This window comes from Rhea pennata, chromosome 18 (genome assembly GCF_028389875.1).
Source record: "Rhea pennata isolate bPtePen1 chromosome 18, bPtePen1.pri, whole genome shotgun sequence".
NCBI lineage: Eukaryota > Metazoa > Chordata > Aves > Rheiformes > Rheidae > Rhea > Rhea pennata.
This window is the reverse complement of record NC_084680.1, coordinates 2,584,219-2,602,539: the sequence shown is the minus strand read 5'-3', so window position 1 is coordinate 2,602,539 and position 18,321 is coordinate 2,584,219. Positions and strand designations below refer to the sequence as shown.

The following is an 18,321-nucleotide window of genomic DNA, read 5'->3' as shown; positions in this document are numbered from 1 at the left end:
CTGGTCTGGTGACAGGACAGGGGAAGTGGAGCCTTTCTGGCTTTACCTGAGACTGCATTTTTTGAAAATTCCTTCTGCTGAATGCCACCAATGTGCTCACACCTTGACCACAATAAGACCTGGCACATGCTGTAGAGACTGTTCCACTACCTGAGGCATGTAGGATCTATGGAGATTCAGTTTCTCTTCATTTTATTTCAGTGATATTTAAGGCAGCTTGTGTCTCCAAAAGGCATGTTTGTTTTGGTCCAACTTAGCCTGTTTCTAGTAGATACAAGGTAGATTGTTTTTGGTTGGATTTGAATTGGACTGAACCGTCAACAGAAGTAGTTTGGTGAATTTAAGGTAGACCTCTGTGGATGTGAGCTACTTTGTCCCTTTGACAGAGACTCTGTTCCTTGAGGATTGCCTCCTTGTCTGAGCTAATCTGAGCTGTGATCTGGAGCAGCTGAAGAGCAATACATGATCTTGTTCTGCTTTCCCTGGAAAGCAGGGTGTTGTCCCAGCAAAAGAAAGCTGGAGGCAGCTGAGGGTGGTTACAGCTTAACTTTACGGTAATGTTCACCGGAACCTGCCTCTCAGCTCTCCAAGAACATTCACATAGCTTTTGCGCCAGTGCCTTGGCTTAAATTCACACCCTTATGAAAGCGGAGCAGCACTTCAGAACGAAATACCGTGTCTAATTCAGGTCAGCTGGGGACTGGTCCTTGAGCTTTTAATGACGTTGTGCAAGAGGCTCTAGGAAAATATTATTTCCTCAAGGAATGAGCAGTCTTTCAGGAGAAATGTGAATGATAGAGGAGATAATTGAAGGAGAAGCCTAGTCTTGAAGCCTTGAAAAGGGATAGGTATGACAAAGTTGGAGTAAGGGCTAGATACAAGTGAGAGAAGGTAGGAGGATGAAAAGTGAGCAGAAGTGGAAGCAGGAACTTAGCTGGCTAAAGTTGAGCAGGATTCTGAAGACTCAGTCTTGACGTTGGTTCTTTCTGCTGAGCTAGTTTCAGTAGCTGAATGAACAGTAATTTTAATGACTGAGCCACTTGTTTTTTAACAAATCATCATGCCTATGAGAGAATTAATTACATCTGAATAATTCTTGCAAAATGTTAACATGCTTTCCAAACATTCTTAGATTTGTTTTAATCAACTTTATTTATTTGCTTGTTCTTTTCCTCAGTGAAAATTGTTATCCGAGGGGACAGGAACACTGGGAAAACCACACTCTGGCATCGACTGCAGGGGAAGAAATTTATTGAGGAATATATTCCAACTCAGGAGATCCAAGTCACCAGCATCCACTGGAACTATAAAAGTAAGAAAAGGAGAGAGGTGGAGGGAGTGACAGTTGTGGAGCAATTGTCTGTGCCAGGGGTAGAAGTTCTACTGCAGCCTCGTTTGCATCTTATTCTGTGTTTGGGAGAAAAAAGGGTGTCTCAGCACTCAAGTTATTTTAATTTATTATTCACGGTTTCTCAATCGTGTTTTTAATAACTGTATTCAAAAAATGGATGTTGTAAGTGATAAAGGATATGCCCTTGGAAGCTGCAATCCTAGGAAGGTTTTTCATAGATCATCCAAAAAATTTGAAATATTTGTGATATATTTGATAAGATAAAAAAAAATTTGTTATGGAAATCTGTCTCTGAAGCTAACTGTGCTTGGCATTACTGTGCTGTGCACAAGTGAATAACTTGGTATATTCTTGTCTTTCACTGTCTGATCAAAATATAAACAACATTCAGGAAATGATAAAAATGATGTTTTAAAAATGGTTGTAGAAATAATGACTTTAGGTTGAGTTACTGTCAGTGGCTTTTCAAAGTGCTTGTTTTACTTTGAGAGATGAGATGTGATTTTCCCATCTGCTGTGGCAGTTTAAAGAGGCTGTGAAAGCCCTGGATCTAGCCTGGAGAAGACTGCACAGGCACTGAAATTGCATAAGGCTGTGGTTCAACAGCACGGTAAATGCAGCTTTCAGGTTCCTGATGAAAAATGTCACAGCCTTGTGAGATGAAGTACTCATTCAGCATGAATTTGCTTTGTAAGTCTGATTTTGCTTAAAAAAAATTACAGCAGTTTATTTGTCATATCAAATACTGTCTTTCCACACTACTCTGAGTTTATGCTGAGTTATATACTCTCTGTCTTCCCACAGCTGGAATAAAAGCATAAAGTTGAGGTAAACACTGTATTGAGTGCTTTGGATAATTCAGTGATCAAATTTGTATTGTCAAGTGATTCTGTAATGTACAAGTCTCATGTCAATGATCATGGAGCCGCAGGATGTGTCTGCAAGCAGGCTGCTGTGGGATATTGTAATACTTGTTGGTTTCACAGGCTTTCAGCACAAGGAGTGTGAGGACATACTGCTGTTGTAGGTTCACAAGGTACTGGTAATCAAAATTCGGGAGATTGTCTCCTTCTCCTTTGAAAAAAGGCTTTCACATTAGTCTCCCTTTTCTTGATAAAGATTGAAAGTGTTTATAATAATGGCTAGCTGTGATATACATTGGATGTCGAAGAAAAAGAGGTTCAGGATCTGGCATTGAGCTAAGCTTTGTGTCACAGGTGCTCAGATATTTGACAGGGACTCTGTATTGTAATGATGCAAAGCTTTGCTAGCTGACTTCTACGTTTCTTCATAAAGCACCTTTATTTTGGAGTACCATCTTCCTGCTGTTTTGTCTATCAATTGGCCCAAGATATTGACAGATCTGCATTATTCATGCAGAGTTCCCCATCTGCAGCGACACGTCTGGCATACCGCATTTGAGCTGTGACATCCTTCCCCCACACTCTCATTCCTCTTTTGGAATGTCATCACGTCCATTACTGATATGTGAAGGTAGAGCTTGAAAGTTGCTTGGATTATGGAAAGCATCTCCAGAAAACAAACTTCAGTACCTTAGTCTTAACAGACTTAGGTAAAACTAGGGAATACTTCTTTTTCAGATATTGAAATGTAAAGAGCAATCAGAATGTCAGTTGTGATTTTCTACAATATCGTGCATAAAAACTTAAATGTTTAATTTCCTCTTTAATCAATGCTTATAATAAAAGCATTGCTTGTAAATACAGCACTGGAATTTGACATTTGATTTTTTTTTGTTTGTTTTAAGAGACTAATTCATACCTTGTTGTTTTGGACAGTGGCATGCAGAAAGGTGTTAGAAGAGTTTGTTCCATGTGTAGAAAGATCTAACCATCTCACATGTTTGCATATTTTAGGGACTACATTTCCTGTTACTGAGCTGGGACTTAGGCACTGCCATTTTCAACAGGGACATGATGCCAGGGTAGAAAGTAGCTAGATGTGAAGCTGGCTTTGCTGCAAGTTAGTAATTGCAGGTTTTTTATTTCTAGTGCTGAGTTCTAATGTTTATGTGATACATTTTTGTAGGGCTTGCTGGTTAGCGTTGACAGCAATGTGTACATATGGTGATGGACTTTGCCCAAAGGTGCCAAACTAGTTGGAACATTTGGAAGACTGTACATGAAATTGTGCCTTTCACTTCCATTTCTTTCACTTTAGAAAGTTGTATTATTTTTCTTACTAATAATTTCCAGTAGTACAGGAAATTGCTGGCTGACCTCCTTAAAACTTATAAAAATAACCACCTTTAAAAAACTTTGTAAAGTGTATTTCCTGTTGTGAAAACTTTCCATCCAAGATAAATGATGTGGGCACTCTGAAAAGCTGATTCAGATCTAATTACCATCCTATTGGCTGAGTTAATCTGTAGAGGAAAAAAAGTTTATTTTGCCTGTGATCATGCTCTCAAGCTGCCTTGAATAAACATTATGAGGTAGTTGGCAGCAAATATTTACAGATATTAATTAAATTGCTGTCATGTTCCAGAATTCTCATATTGCCAGGTATTAGAAGATTAATGTTTTAGGTCTGGAAATTTCCCCTTGTCATATCTGCAGAAGTTTCATATTGTAGGATTTAATAAAGTTAAAGGAATCTGAGTTATATTTCACTGCTCAGAATGAACAAAATTACTCTTCTGAGATGGCTGTCCTTGTTAAAGAATTTTTTTTGTGCCTAGTATGGAGATACCATCTCCAACTCTAATGTTCAGTTCTTAGATTATGCTAGTCAACAATTTTATTCTCCTTCTGTCAGTGTCTGAAAGGGAGTCCGAAGTAAGAATTAAAAAAAGTACTTCAGAATACTTCGAAAGCTTTATAGATGAGTGTGTGGAATGACAGAGCTGTTCTGTTCTGTAGGATTTGTGATCCAAAATATGAGGTGAATCATGTAACTATGAGAATAAGTATGTCTGAGAATCTGTGAATTTTTATGACAAAGCCATCCATAAAGGCATAGTTTATTTTTAAAGGATCTTTCTTGCAAATGGAGCCTCTTCACTTCATGCTGTTTTCCAGGAAAACAGTGTCTTGGGTGCAGCTGGCTGCGGACTACTTAGCCAAACAGCAACTGAGTAGAGGTGGCCCAATGGTTTTACCCATGCGACGAGTTTAGGTTCATCCAAGTTATAGAATTAAAATGATGAATTGGCACTCTTCTTTTGCAACATGCCTTCAGAAGCCATTACGGTGAGATGCTGCTCATACAGCTGTGTATGAGTCATAAGAAAGCTAACACAGCAGCACTAAAGTAATTATCCCTTTGTGTGTTCAAGATAATCAGGAATGAAGCTGGTGATGAAAAGGAAGAATTTGTTGTCTAGTAGCTAGCAGAATCACTATTCCTAAACCAGGGTTGGGGGGGAATAAAACATGGAAAAACGGTTTTCTTGGATCTTGTGTAGTCAAGTTCTTTGCTAAGCTCTGTGTTTCCCCTGAGTTAAAAGGGCGCAGAGCAGGTCTCTCCTTTCTACATCAATCAGTTCCAGTCCTTGGCTATCTAGAAGCCATACTGCCCAGCAGGACTTTAGTACTGCATAGATTACTCACTAGGAGAACAAACCATAAGTGAGGGTGCACTTGCACTTGGTATTAGGATAAGAAGGTAGAGATAACTGGAGCTTTGGAGCAAAGTTCCAGTGCCAGGTAACAGTCCATCTCCTAGGAGGACACTGCATGTCATCCACAGAGCTTTGTTTTCCAGAAATGGGTTTCAACTTTTCCATTGAACCTGCTTCCCAGAAGTTATCTGCTTCCTCACATGAAGCTGCAGGAAAGAACAAGCTGCTTTCTAGGCTCCTCTAGTGGTACTGCAAAGTTTACCATCTGAAAGAGAAAAGTGTCCTGTCATCTTGCAGAATGTCTTGACTATTGAGAGGAAAAAAGATTGACTTTGTTGATCTGTCCATCTCTTCGCGCTTCTGAAACAGCTGTAGCAGTACCAGTCCCAGCTACAGCAACTGAATTTGGGGGCAGAACAGGGTTATCTGTGTCAGAGCACCTGCTGGGTCACGGTGCACCCTGAACACACCATGGAGTTAAGCATCCCAGATCACAGAAAAGAGTACCTTATTGTGAGAGCTGGTAGGTATGGATATCTGTTCATCCATCTGGATGCCAGTCATGTGAGTAATGGGGAGTGGTTGCGCTATAGCCCTGTGTGAATTGATGATTTATAGAAATATTCAGGGACAAAAGGAATTTGAGAAATATAATGGTTAAAACGGAGGACTGCAAACTTCTGTGTGCCTGTTGTGTACCATCTGGGCCTGTGATGCAGAGGCTGACCCTGGGCAAATCTCTTGTTCATCTTATGCCTTGCCAGCAAATTGGAGGATTAAGTGGGAGTTGCTATGAGAAAAACAGCCTCTGGTTTGACTTTATGCTTGACTACAAGAAAGACTTTTTCTCAGGAAGTGAATAATCAAACTTTTTCTTTATTCATCTGTCTTTAGAGAATTTTGAAATGTTTTAAGCCAGCAGTGGATTCCATAGAGGAAATGTGTCCTGGCTTGACAACGACACTTAGCTGTATTCAGCAATGCTGTGATAGGAGATTATTTCCTACTTTGAGCCATTGTCTTCTTACTCTGTGGCTTGTGTTCTGAGTTGCTCCAACTACAAGCTTTTGCTTAGTGCCTTACATCATTTCCTAAAAGCAGCTGTTTCTTGGAACAACCCTGTGAGGATGAAACAGCTTGTTCACATTCAATGAGCAGCTTCTATTAATTTATTCTGCATATAGCCTCAAAATTAAACTGCTAGCTGTCATCGTCAGCAGTGGTCTTTTTGTAGTTAGAATTTTGCTTCTTTTGCTTTAGATTTTAGCAACTCAAATCTCTCCCTTGCTCTACTTTATTTATGGACTCTACAGCTCTTTAAGAGGCAAAATTGCTAGTAATACCTTATTTTTGTCAGAAGAATAAGTCAAAGTATCTTGAAATTTGCAGAGATTTCTGTAACCACAAGAGTGGTCTGCCCCGTGTCACATTTACATAAAATTATTATTAATATAGTTGATCTTTACATATGTGTATTCCCATTTTTCCAAATGTGCACATTGCTTCTAGACTAGACTTTATTCTCCAAATTTAATTTACATCTATTCTGAAAGAAGAATGTGTAAACCTCTGTGTGTTATGAAGAGAATCTAGGTGAAATTTTTATAACATGCTCCAAATCTAACATAATATTTGAAGGAAGGCTAACAATATCACTTATGTTACTAGTATTTTTTAAGAAGTTCTTTAGAGAGCACAGCTTTGGTGTACATCTTGGTTCTTCAATGACAAGCCTTCTTTACACTATGTTCTGGATTTTTCTAACTTGCTGGGGAGTTACTTAGCTTTTTTTTTTTTTTTTTTTTTTTTTACATCGATTCATTACTTTGGCACTATTTGCTTTGGGTTAGGCTTTGTGTGGTGGGGGACAGATTTTGCCCATCTTGCTGGTACCCTTTTTCTAACATTTTATGTTCTCATTGTGCTTTTAGCCACTGATGATATCGTTAAAGTTGAAGTCTGGGATGTAGTAGATAAAGGTAAGATTTATAACTTCCTTTTTAATGCAGATTGACTGTCTTTCTCAATTTTAATTAAGAACTTATGTGGAATTCAGAAATATCTATTTACTTCCACTTTCTTCAGGAAAAAGTATGTATTTAGTTTTTGGATGTTACTTTATTATCTTCTGGAAATAATAATGTAGAACAGAGGAATCTCCTAAACTGGAGTCTGTTTTTTGCAATCTGAGTTTCAGATCAAATCCAAAGTTCAGAAGCGATTATTTCACATGCTCTATGATGAATGCAATAGTCTGTTTCTTGTGTATTAGATTGTGTGAACTGTATAATAAACTTTATTTCTTCTCCTTTATATTTTTGTAAATATTTAGACAGCTACTGAATTCTTTATTCTGTTTGTAAAACTTCTTGCTAAGCTGTTTTTGAAAGCTATACTATTGTTAAATTCATAAAATGTTTTCTGCTGTGCATGGGAGGGAGGATAAAAGAGAAGCTAATTACTTAAATCCATTTAGGACAGAATGCAATATATTTAATCCAAAATATTTTCTAAATGCTTAGCTGAGGAATGTATTAAGATGGGTTAATATATTTTTCATTAGTTTGCAATTTTTGTCTGAGTATAAAGTTCTGTTCCTAAAAATAATAGACGTTTCTGAAGGCAAAATGTGAACACAGTGCAAAGTGCAGTCTGTTGCTAGAAGAGGTTGGGGTTCAAATGTAAATGTGAGCAGCACATTCTCTAGCCCCAATTGCACATTTTTGTTTCTCATCTTTTAAGAGGTGTTTTCTGCCTGGGAGGCTCCTGATTTAAAATGCGATTATGATCAGGAAAGCAACTTTACAAGTGAGCACTTCTTGCTCTGCAGGTGTGAGTTTTTTGCTCCTTGTTTGTGAGTTTCTCTTGGTCAAATCTCAGGACTACATTAATGGAAACTTTTTATTTTATTTTATTTTAAATGACTTCAGTATTGTTACCCTCTCTGCAGACTTAACTAGAACCTGTGCTGGCACAAGTGTCCTCAGCAGAACTGTATCTGAAGTGTGCTATCTTTAAGTGTACTGCTTGTGCCACTTAAACCTGCAGCAGCACCAAAAAAGGGGAAAAGGGGTGTGATAAAGGGAGAAAGTAATTTTTTTTTGTGATGGCTAAATCAAATTAAAAATAGTAACAAAGAGAAGATAGTTAAAGATACCATCTCCAATTCAAGTTCATAATGGAGATTTTAGGTTAGACCTGAGCTAGTAATTTTAATATAAAATCCTGGGTGATTTCTTTTTTCTTTTTTTCTTCCTTCTCTTTTAACCTTCTAAACACCTGTCTTTCACAGTGTATATAAAACCTTACTTAGTTCAGGATTACTGCTGAAGTTAGCTTTATTCTGATTTGTCTTTCAGATCCTAGGCTAACATGTGCAGGGCTGATGAAAACCATCTGTTTTCTCACTGCCTTGCAATTTGAGTATGAATTGATAGTTAATTTGAGAATCATGTGGTTCCAACATTTACTTCTTTGAATAGCTTCTCTGAGCAGAATCATGTTCTAAACTGCAGAGGCTTGTCTTTTTTCCTTTTTACAGAATGGACCAAATTTGGTATGTGCAGATGTTGATAACAGCTCTTCTGATACTGCTTTTATTTCTGACGGTGGGACATGTATCTGAAACCTGACTGTTTTCTCTCCACTTCATATCCATTTGAGATAAACCTTAGTCTGTTAAGATCCCTAGTTATGGACCACAGACATGTCCATCTTTATGTAATATATGTATGCAATCAATTCAATGTAAAAATTCATATTGTCACGATATAACAGAACCAAATCCTTTCTCACTGACATAGCATTGCAGATCCTTGATAAATACAGCTTGCAAAAGTGTGCAAATTAACCATTATGCACTTGTTCATATCTAAGTTTCATCTTAACATTATCTCATGACTGTTTTGTTTTTCTTTCTGCATGCTTAGGACAAAAAATCCTCCTACGTGATGCTTTTGGTGAGAGTGACACTAACCTATACTATAGGCTTTTAGTAGTGAATCATCTAATGCCTCTGCTGCATAGTGCTGATAAGACCTGATCCTCCTTTTGTCCTTTCCTACAAGATCCTGGCTAATATGCATATTTAGAGTTGTGTGGCATGCTGCATTTATTAGGCTGGATTTGAAACATGCCAAAAATGCATGTTCTGAACATGCATTTCGACATTGTTTTCCAGTCTGACTTTTTTTAAAGCAGTTTCCTCCGTTTTAAAAGAGTTGTTCCTTGTTAGAGAAAATTGAGAACTGTATTTAATTTAAAGTATTTGAAAGTGTATATTGAAAGCCTGATATTATTTTGCAATAAACTGATGAGGATGTAGCCAGACTGTCAAAAAAACATATCCATAAACTGCAATTTTCAACTTCGGTCTTGTAAAGCAGCTTCCACTTCACTCTGCTGTGTAGTGCTGCTGTTCCTTATGTCTCCGTGTAATGTGCAAGGAGAATTTGGGAGAATTTCATAAGCTGCTCCCTGAAGAACCTCACTTAGATTCTTGCAGTGAAGTTGAATGTGGTTTTCCTAAGTAATGTTTTGCCTAGCACTTAGCAGCAACTGTGCCTCCCTGTCCTTGTTAGTTCTGCATTGTGCTTTGATTCTGCCCCCCAGCTGATTTAGGAATGCTGGAAGCAGCTTTGTTGGCCCTGCCTGGCTAGTGACCTGCTGTCATTTGTTTGAGATACAGCTGCTAATTTGGAAGTGAGGGGAAAAGTTTTGTTGTGAAATCTTAGAACCTGTTAGGGCAGTAAATGCGGTGAAGCGAGAGGGCATGCTAACCGTTATGTCGTACCCTCCTCTTAGCTTGTTCTTGAGTCTTCATGACTTTTTTTAATGTGCAGACTTACAGGAGTACTGACTTATCTGCAGCTTGCTGGATTCTTTTTGGATGTGCTCAGAGAATATGGCTCGCTTCTGTAATGATGCCATTTATTATAATCTTAAGAAGGAGGGCTTGTCCCCAGCTATAGATTGTGTTGGTTTTTGACCAATATGTGTGCTCCTTTGCTGTCTTTGAACCAACAGTACATCGAAAAGATACCTATCAGCAAAAGTCACAGTCCTGACTCATCTTTCTGCTTTGCAGTGAGTTGTATAACTGATGCAGGTCATAAAACCATAACAGATTCTGAATGCAGAGAATTGAAATAAGATGAAACGCTTGAAATTCAGGTGATTCAAGAGTTCCAGTCTCACATGTTGTCACACCTGCTGTTTGGGTTCCTGCATCTTTCCCCAGACACCAGCTGAAGGGATCGAGTCACGTTTTTCTCAGTGGCCCCCAAAATAACCTAAACCCTTTCCCTCGAGTGCTGACCAGTCTTCTGTCATCCAGGAAGAATAATTGTCCTGTAGACTCAGGGCACTGCTGGAAGATTATTTGGTTTCAGTTGCTACTGCCCCTGTAAATAAGGAGCTATCAGCATTCTAGTTAGAGAAGTTGGGCAAACAGTACATGTTTTCTAACTGGGGCTCCCAAACTACACATCATGTAACCTTAAGAAACATGGAACCTAGATCATATAGTCACTCCATCGTCATTGCACACTTGCCTTTAAAGCCTGAACTGCATCTCTTCACTACATGTATCACATCTTTTTCTGGCCCATCTTGCAGCTCTGGTTCCAAAAATAGAAGCTGTGCATGAATATGTACACACATGCGCTTTTCAGCTCTGTTACTGCTTTATAGATGACCTCTTTTGCAGCAATGATGAACATTGCTTAAGAATACCACTCAGTCCTCTTGATACACACTTAAAACCGTAAACAGAGAAAGGTGCACGAATCATGTATTCAGTCTCAAAACAAAAGTAAATATGCCCAGGTTAGGAGGACCCCCTGATTGCTCAGGACAAATGATCTGTGAAATCTGAAGAGTTTTGATTGGGTATTTGTGGTTGCGAAATTCAGGTTACATACATCCAGCGTAGTTTCAGCAGCTGGAGAAATAGTGAGAACTTGACATTAAGAGAAGCCACACAAGTTCCACCGGTTTGAAATGATTTTAAGCAAAAGGGGAAAAGGTGTGCATTTCCTACAACTTCAGTTGGTCTGGGAAAAATCAGAGCCCACACTTGAGCCCTCAAGAAGGATATACTGCAAGAATGGGGAAAAAATCAAGATTAGTATGTCAGCTATTTTCAGCTGTCAAAAGTAAGATGACACTAGGGCTACAAACATAATAGAAATGTGTGGTTTTGCAGTGACATTCAGAAGCATCTATGGGTAAGGGTTTAAGGGCTGAAATCTGCTGCTGTATACTGCAGACCTTGTGCAGTTGCTGTGCCAGGACTGTTTGGGCATTAACATAGTATCACAGCTTTTTTCTATTCAGAAAATGCCCCAAACTTTCTTTTTTATTGTTATTTTATTTTTAGCTGTCACTAATTCCTTGACAGCTAGCAGGTTATTTGGTTGACCATCATTTGCTAAATATGGGTCACAAAGTACAGTAAGAGAAGTGCAACCAACATCGTAATTATCGTCAAGAGCAAAAATACTTTCAATAGGCTAATCCTGAATACATGTGTCAAGCAGTACTGGTGTCTGTATGAGCATTTCTATAAAAGTACTTGGTAAGAATGTTTCATGGGGTCATTTCTCTGGTGCAAATTTTCTTTAAGCAGGAGAGCACTACAGCACTTGAACTTTCCAGAATACCTTCTTATTTTGTAACCATTTATTCTTGACCTGCATGAAAAAAGGAGGAAACACTTTTTTTCTTATTTGTTTCATATTTGCCAGAACCATGAATTTTGCAGGTAGTCACTCCTTCTTCGTTAGTTGAGTTGAATAGTTACAGAAGCTATTTTTGGCCCCGTGTTTGCAAATAGTCTGTTAAAGAGTCAGTGGAAGTGTGTTGTGGGTACATCCAAGCTGTCAAACATATTCTGTCAATGATAGGCTGCGTTTCTAGAAACTACAAGAAGGAATTTCAGATCTCTGCCATCCCATTGTAATTTATTTAATTTGCCATTATGCAGACTAGAAAAATAGAGAGCAAAGCTAATTCAGAAGTATGGTTCTTAATTGTTGTCTCTAACACCTGGAAGATATTTGAAGTCTGTAAAACATAACTATAGACCTTATACAGCTACTCAGTACTCATCATTTGGTAAAACTCTGGGAATTGCTGCACGTAGCTAGATTTTAAACAACACCTGGAGATCCAAAGACAGTTTTTTCACAGTATATCCACACTAAACTTATTCAGTGCTAGGTGAAACAAGATGCGCTCATTCTTTCTTCCTGAGACTGCTGGCGGTCCTTGGTCCACACCAGAAAACCACGTTAGCCAATTACACCTCTGCCAGTCCAAGGTGCAAATGCATTGGGTGTTGTTCTCTGCCTGCTGTTGCTGCAGGCTTTAAGATTTGCAAACATGATTAGAGTGTGACTGATAAAATGCAAAATTTTCAGGGAGCTTGAAACATTGGTTCTGAAGTTTAAGATGCTGCCTCCTTTTCCGTGGGTGCTCAGTCAAATGCCAGGGGTACTTTACAGTGTCGGTCCTGGTACTTGTCGAGCACTTATTGAAGCTGTAAGAAAAGGGAGAAAGCTCAACATGCAGCTATTTGCAGCCTATTTCAAAGGAGTGTCTATTTTAGTGGTACGAATTTGTAAATGTTTAGCTGTCCTCTTTTATTAGTCTCTTGTTGAGAAGCCACAGAGGCTGGTGGAGCATGCTTAAAGCTGAAGAGTAATGTGCTAGAAGGGGATTTCTTGACATTGTTTGCTGCATTTCAGGGATGTGTCCACCTTCCCTCAACTATCTAGCAGTGTGCAGGCATTCCAGGGTACCAGAAAAAAAGGAATGAGAAATAGAGCCTTATCTGGATTTTTGCTTGCTATTTAAGTGACTGTTCATGTGATACTCACATGCCTGTTGGGTACACATGGCAACTTTGTTTTGAAGTGACTATTAAAAGGAATTTCTATAAGGTCATTTTGTTCAGGACTGACCTTTAAACGTAAGGGTTATATTTTAGTGCATGCCTCAGAGCGTCTAGTGTGTGCTCAGAGCTTTGGATTGGTGCTCCGTTAGGATTTCCTTTCTTCACCATTGCTGGTGATGACCAGACCTGTCCTTCCACCTCTGGCATTTCATGCATTTCTCCTCTGCTCCACAGCCCCCTCACCACATTATTTTTCCCCCCAGATTTTTCCTCTTCTGTAAGCTCTATTTGCATTTTGAATGTTAAATTCTTATTCCACGCTGCCACCTTTTTCTTTCATCACAAGTCAGCCTAAAGCACCTAATGGGCTCTGAGAGCACCTGTATTTATAAGACTGCCTGCTTCAGGTCAGTGCAGTAGTGCAGCAGTGTCGTAGCTTCTCTCAAGCATAGCTTGTACGTAGTCGGGCAGTTTAGTCATAACAGCCCCAGTATCCTTTTGCTCCTTCAACACTAATGCAACACAAAGTGGAACAGAGCAGCTCTCTTTGTGGTCAGGGAGTGCACCCAAACCCATATTCTTCAGTCATTGTGACTGTCTACTGTGAAGAGCACTGTTCTAGCTACCACAGACTTTGTATTCACCTTTGCATCAAACAGACTAGCTGGTTTTCCTCAGCAAGGCATGCCTGTCCCACCTCTCCTCATATTCCCCATGCTTGGAGTAGAAGTTGGAGCCATTTCAAGGTTGTGTACAAAATGCCATGGTGCTGCCCGGGGAGGCAGACCCGTGCTGGAATTCTCTGCCCAGTGTAATGCATTTGTCTTTTACAACTCTTCTTTTTAAGGAAAATGCAAAAAACGAGGAGATGGTTTGAAACTGGAGAATGATCCTCAGGAGGTAGGTCACCTTGAGTACAAATGTTATCCTCTTAGGGGGAGGCCTCTTCTCAGCCTTTGGTTTCTGCGTTCTGCATTTGTGTCTGCCCTGAGCTGTCTGGAAGCTTTGTGAGGGGCAGTGGGATCCTGGATGCTCTTTGCTCTTTTGCCTTGCCTGTGAGAGCACTCTGTTGGTGCCCTCATTGCAACTCTCCTGCTGTTTTCCATTTGATCTTCTGGGAATGAGGCACCCAGATGTTTACACTGTAGTTTTGTACCTGTTTACACACAGTCAGTCTCAGGAAGTCCTTTTGTAAAGCACTTGCTGTGAGACTTGAAGAAATCGCTTAAAGCCATGGTCTCTGGCTGTTCCTTAAAACCAGGCTAACAATTACCTTTTAACACCCTTTGAAAGGTAGAAGAGGAAAAGACAACAGAGGTGCTACATAGTATTTAAAAGTAAACAGAGTGGCTTCCTCATGGCTGTTGCATAAACGTGTTTTCTGTGGATCTTCTGCTATAGAACGAAGTGCCGTAAGGGAGCCCTTGATGCCACATTCTCCAAATTACATTTGGGCTGCTGATGCACTTCTGTAGCACTTCTTTTAAAAGCTATACTATTTTATCCTCCGGAGAAGTCAATTTAAAGGCCGTCGATCATGTGATTTCTGCTGCAGCTATTCAAGAGCTTTATTGCTGCTGCTGCGCCAGTGCCCTGCGGGGTTCATTGCATGAACAATGTTTTGGTGTTCATTCAATAAGCGTTTTATCAAAATTGACAGACTAGTTTCCGGGTGGAAGGAGAACCAATATCACTGATATACAAAGTGCTGAGCACTTCAATTCCTAGGGATGGTTCAGGGCAGTGAAGAGGTGTTTCTTTGACCAAGATGCCAATCCTCCTCAATCTGGGTCAGATAAGGAGAATTTTTTTAAAAAATGTTCTCCTCCTGGTGGAAAAGGCTTCTATGAACACACAGCTGCCTCTCTGTTGGCAAACATGGATGCATTTCTCGCTCTGAGGAAACCAGTGAAAGCTGTTCCATAGACACCAAATTGCAGCAGGAGACTTGCAGATTCAGTTATGACTAGCATTGAATTTTGCAAAGTTGCAGAGTCCAAATGATGAAAAGCAAGTTGGCTCCTAAATATTTTTAGCCACTGATAGGAGAAACTCATTAGAAACTACATCTTGGCTTTATGGATCAGAAGCAATCAAAGTACAGTCAATATTCTCGTCTGCAAAGAGATGGAATAGGTGCCATGTGCTCTATGCTGTATCCCTTAGCTGCATGTGGAATTATGTTGTCAAGATGAGTTTTGGGAACAGAAGGGAAAGAGCAAGGGTGGGTTTTAGCAATTACAGACATGTTTTTTTCAGAGAATGTCAGATCTTTCCCATCCTGCTCCTGTATGCAGGGGACCCTTAAGGTACCTTCCTTAAATGATGATGATGTGAAATCCACTGTTATCTTTTCTAATGGCTGTTACTTTAGAAGTTTTGCCTATTTAGTGCTGTATCGGTTGTGTTCTGTGCAAGCTGAAAGTTGAGCCAAGTTATTTACTGCTTCTTTTGCGTTTATTTCCTCAGGCAGAGTCAGAAATGGCTCTGGATGCAGAGTTTCTGGATGTATATAAAAACTGCAATGGCGTAGTGATGATGTTTGACATCACCAAGCAATGGTAAGACATCATTAAGGTCATGCGCAATCAGTCTCTCACTTGTTTAATCAAAAAAGAAAAATCGTTAGACTTCTTGAAGGCCTCTGAAGCTGATTGTGTATTGCTAAAAATAAGAGCTTTATCTTCTGGCATATCTTTTAATATACTCCAGTCCTAGGTTTGTTTTGAATGAACAACTTCCCTGTGAGGTTGTGGCCTGGAGTTCTTGCTGTACTGCTTTCTAAAGCTTGATAGTTAGCCCTGTTGCAGATGCAAAGTGTACTGGATATATTTACAAATCCCCAACTCTACAGAGCACAAGGGTAAGGAGAAGACTAGTAAGCAATGGGGAAATTCCCAGGAAGACAGGTAATGCAATTTATGGCCTCTAAGTAATCCATAGCAATAATAGATAGAAATGGTGAGCTATAAATTTTGCATCTCTGATGGGGAGGATGGGGAATGTATAGAAGCCAGAGGAGGATAAGGAGGTAGCTGCTGCTTTATATTTAAGCTTGTGCTTTACTGGTTTGATTATGGGTCAGTGAGCCTGTTGCCAGCAGAAGTGAGGGAAACCTCTACTTCTGCTGTCCTCACACAGTTGTACAGGTCTGAGAGAAATATTACTGCCGGAGATGTTAGGTTCCTGGTGGAAGTGGAGTATTGAATTTGTTTTTGAATGAAGAATGGTATGAACGTATTTACAGCTAATGTATTCTTCTGAGAGGGGCAAAGAAGCAACAGTCTTGGAAAGATTTTTGAAATTCTGTTCTTACTTTGTGTTTTTTCTCTATTTTTTTTTTGTGCTTTTGTGGTGATGAAACTGCTTACAGAATGATATGTTTCCCCCTCATTTACTTGTGTCTGTCTCTCCTTTGGCGAAGGACATTTAACTATATTTTGAGGGAACTTCCCAAAGTGCCGACCCACGTTCCAGTGTGTGTGCTTGGGAATTACCGAGACATGGGGGAGCACCGGGTCATTCTGCCAGGCGACGTGCGAGACTTCATTGACAATCTGAACAGGTAATGGAGGGTGGCCCCACAATCCCCAAACAGGGAGCAGAACTTGGCTGCTCTCTGTCATCAACCGCAAAAAAACATATTGCTGCTGTGCTTCCAGTGTGCATCACATTCATTCCCAGGCCCTCTGCTTAGCTTTGGGGCTTTGATAGGTAAGTGTTTCATGTACCATCTTTGATTTACATGATGGGCTCTTTTCCATTTTGCCTAGGCTGTATCAGCCAGGTTGTCAGCTGCGTTCCTGGAAACAGTTAGTGCCTACCAGCATGTGCTTTTCATAGTTGCTTTGCCCAATAGCTCATCTTCTTTTTGGTTAGTCCTTTTCTTGCAAAAGAATTCTCTCCCTGAAACACAGCTGTTCTCTACTCTAATCCTGCTGCCTGACAGCCAGCTAGTGCAGCTGTGAACCTAGCTCTTCCTCTAAGAGCATTTTCATGCAGCAGCTACTGGGCAGAGCCAAATCATTCTACTCCCTTAGCAGCCAAGCAAGTTTTTTCCCTTAAATTAGGCTCTGGAGCTCTCTATTATTTAATTGTAAATATTATTTGTTGGTCAGGATTTAATAGATTGTACCCATTTTGCAGTTTATGATTTTAAGGCATTTTTTAGTTTTTTAGTCTCTTGTTTGTTCATTTGTGTGTCAGGCACACACAAATGGCATCAGTTTTAAGACTTGATTTAGTGATGCAGTCATTTCTTCACGAGTTTATATATAAACTTAGCTGAATTTGATTCCCAGTGCCAATGCTTGAGTAGTTGACTTAATTTAGATCTGTTAGTAGTATTAAAACAAAATCTTCATTGAGGAATGGCCATACATAGCCATAAAATCCACAGTTTAGTAAACCAGTGGTCCAGTGTCCTGACACATTATTTCTTAGTCTGTCAGCTGCATGACACCACAACAGCTGCATTCCAGCTTTTTCTGCCACCCTTCAGGAGGAACAAAGTCTGAATTTTGTTTGTAAACAAAATAATCAGTCCCTAGCAGGATAATTTGTCAGCCTACATCTGGGGGTTGAGGAGTTGGCTTGTAAATGAGGATTGCTCATGATATATAATTCAGCAGGTGCCTCCTCTGTGTGTATGGAGTCCGTGTTGTACATTTTTTTTCTCTCTATCTATCTGGTTGAGACAGGCCACCTGGCTCCTCATATTTTCGGTATGCTGAGTCTTCCATGAAGAACAGCTTTGGCCTCAAGTACCTGCACAAGTTTTTCAACATCCCCTTCTTGCAGCTGCAGGTAAGAGAGTATCTCTGAGATGTGGGTGGGTGGGTGGGATGGAGTTCATCTTCCCTATTTCTAAGGTGGGAATTTGATTTTATGTTTGTGCTTTTTTCATTGTTAAAGGATTTTTTCTTTTTGTGAACACCTAGTTAACAAAAATGTTAGTACATTGGTGTCTGTGACTTGAACATGTGTCTGCTTGTGCACGGGCTGTTCTTTACTATATTCACAGATGCTCACCTCTTGTAGAAAGTCTCCAAGATAATAAATATTGTGGGCAAGAGAACTGTATCCAGTGTTGTGATTATCAAGTCCAAAATGATACATCCCCATATGTGTTAAAGTCTATGTTTAAGTTCCATGTTACCAGTCAGTTAAAACTCAGTTAAGAAGAAAATTGCTAAGATGAACAGCTCGGGGACAACCGTTTGCTGAAAATCATTACCCTGAGATGAATGGTAACTGATCTGCTTGAATCCTGTACACATAGATCCAAGTCTCAGATTTCTCTTGCATAATTGAGCCTTCTTTAGTGGGATGAGTGGAGAGGCAGAAGGCCAACGGGCATTAAAGGGTGAAATTTGTGGCTGTGGTCCTTCAGAATGGTTAGAGTGTGTTTTTGAGGGGTTATACTTTCGTGAGGTGCGTGTGATGTTGTATCATTGTTTTCTATTGCATGGAAAAATTTAAACAGTTGAT

General features: G+C 39.7%; 1 protein-coding gene across 2 annotated transcripts in view; it reads left to right on the top strand.

Annotated features, from left to right (window-relative positions):
* RABL6 (RAB, member RAS oncogene family like 6) overlaps positions 1-18,321 on the top strand; it is a 54,185-nt gene that overhangs the window by 5,561 nt on the left and 30,303 nt on the right. For both annotated transcript variants that reach the window (XM_062590860.1, XM_062590859.1), the window contains exons 2-7: positions 1,178-1,312; positions 6,866-6,913; positions 13,679-13,731; positions 15,301-15,392; positions 16,256-16,396; positions 17,532-17,637. In XM_062590860.1, the coding sequence (XP_062446844.1) occupies positions 1,178-1,312; positions 6,866-6,913; positions 13,679-13,731; positions 15,301-15,392; positions 16,256-16,396; positions 17,532-17,637 (575 nt within the window). The remainder of the gene's footprint in view (positions 1-1,177; positions 1,313-6,865; positions 6,914-13,678; positions 13,732-15,300; positions 15,393-16,255; positions 16,397-17,531; positions 17,638-18,321) is intronic.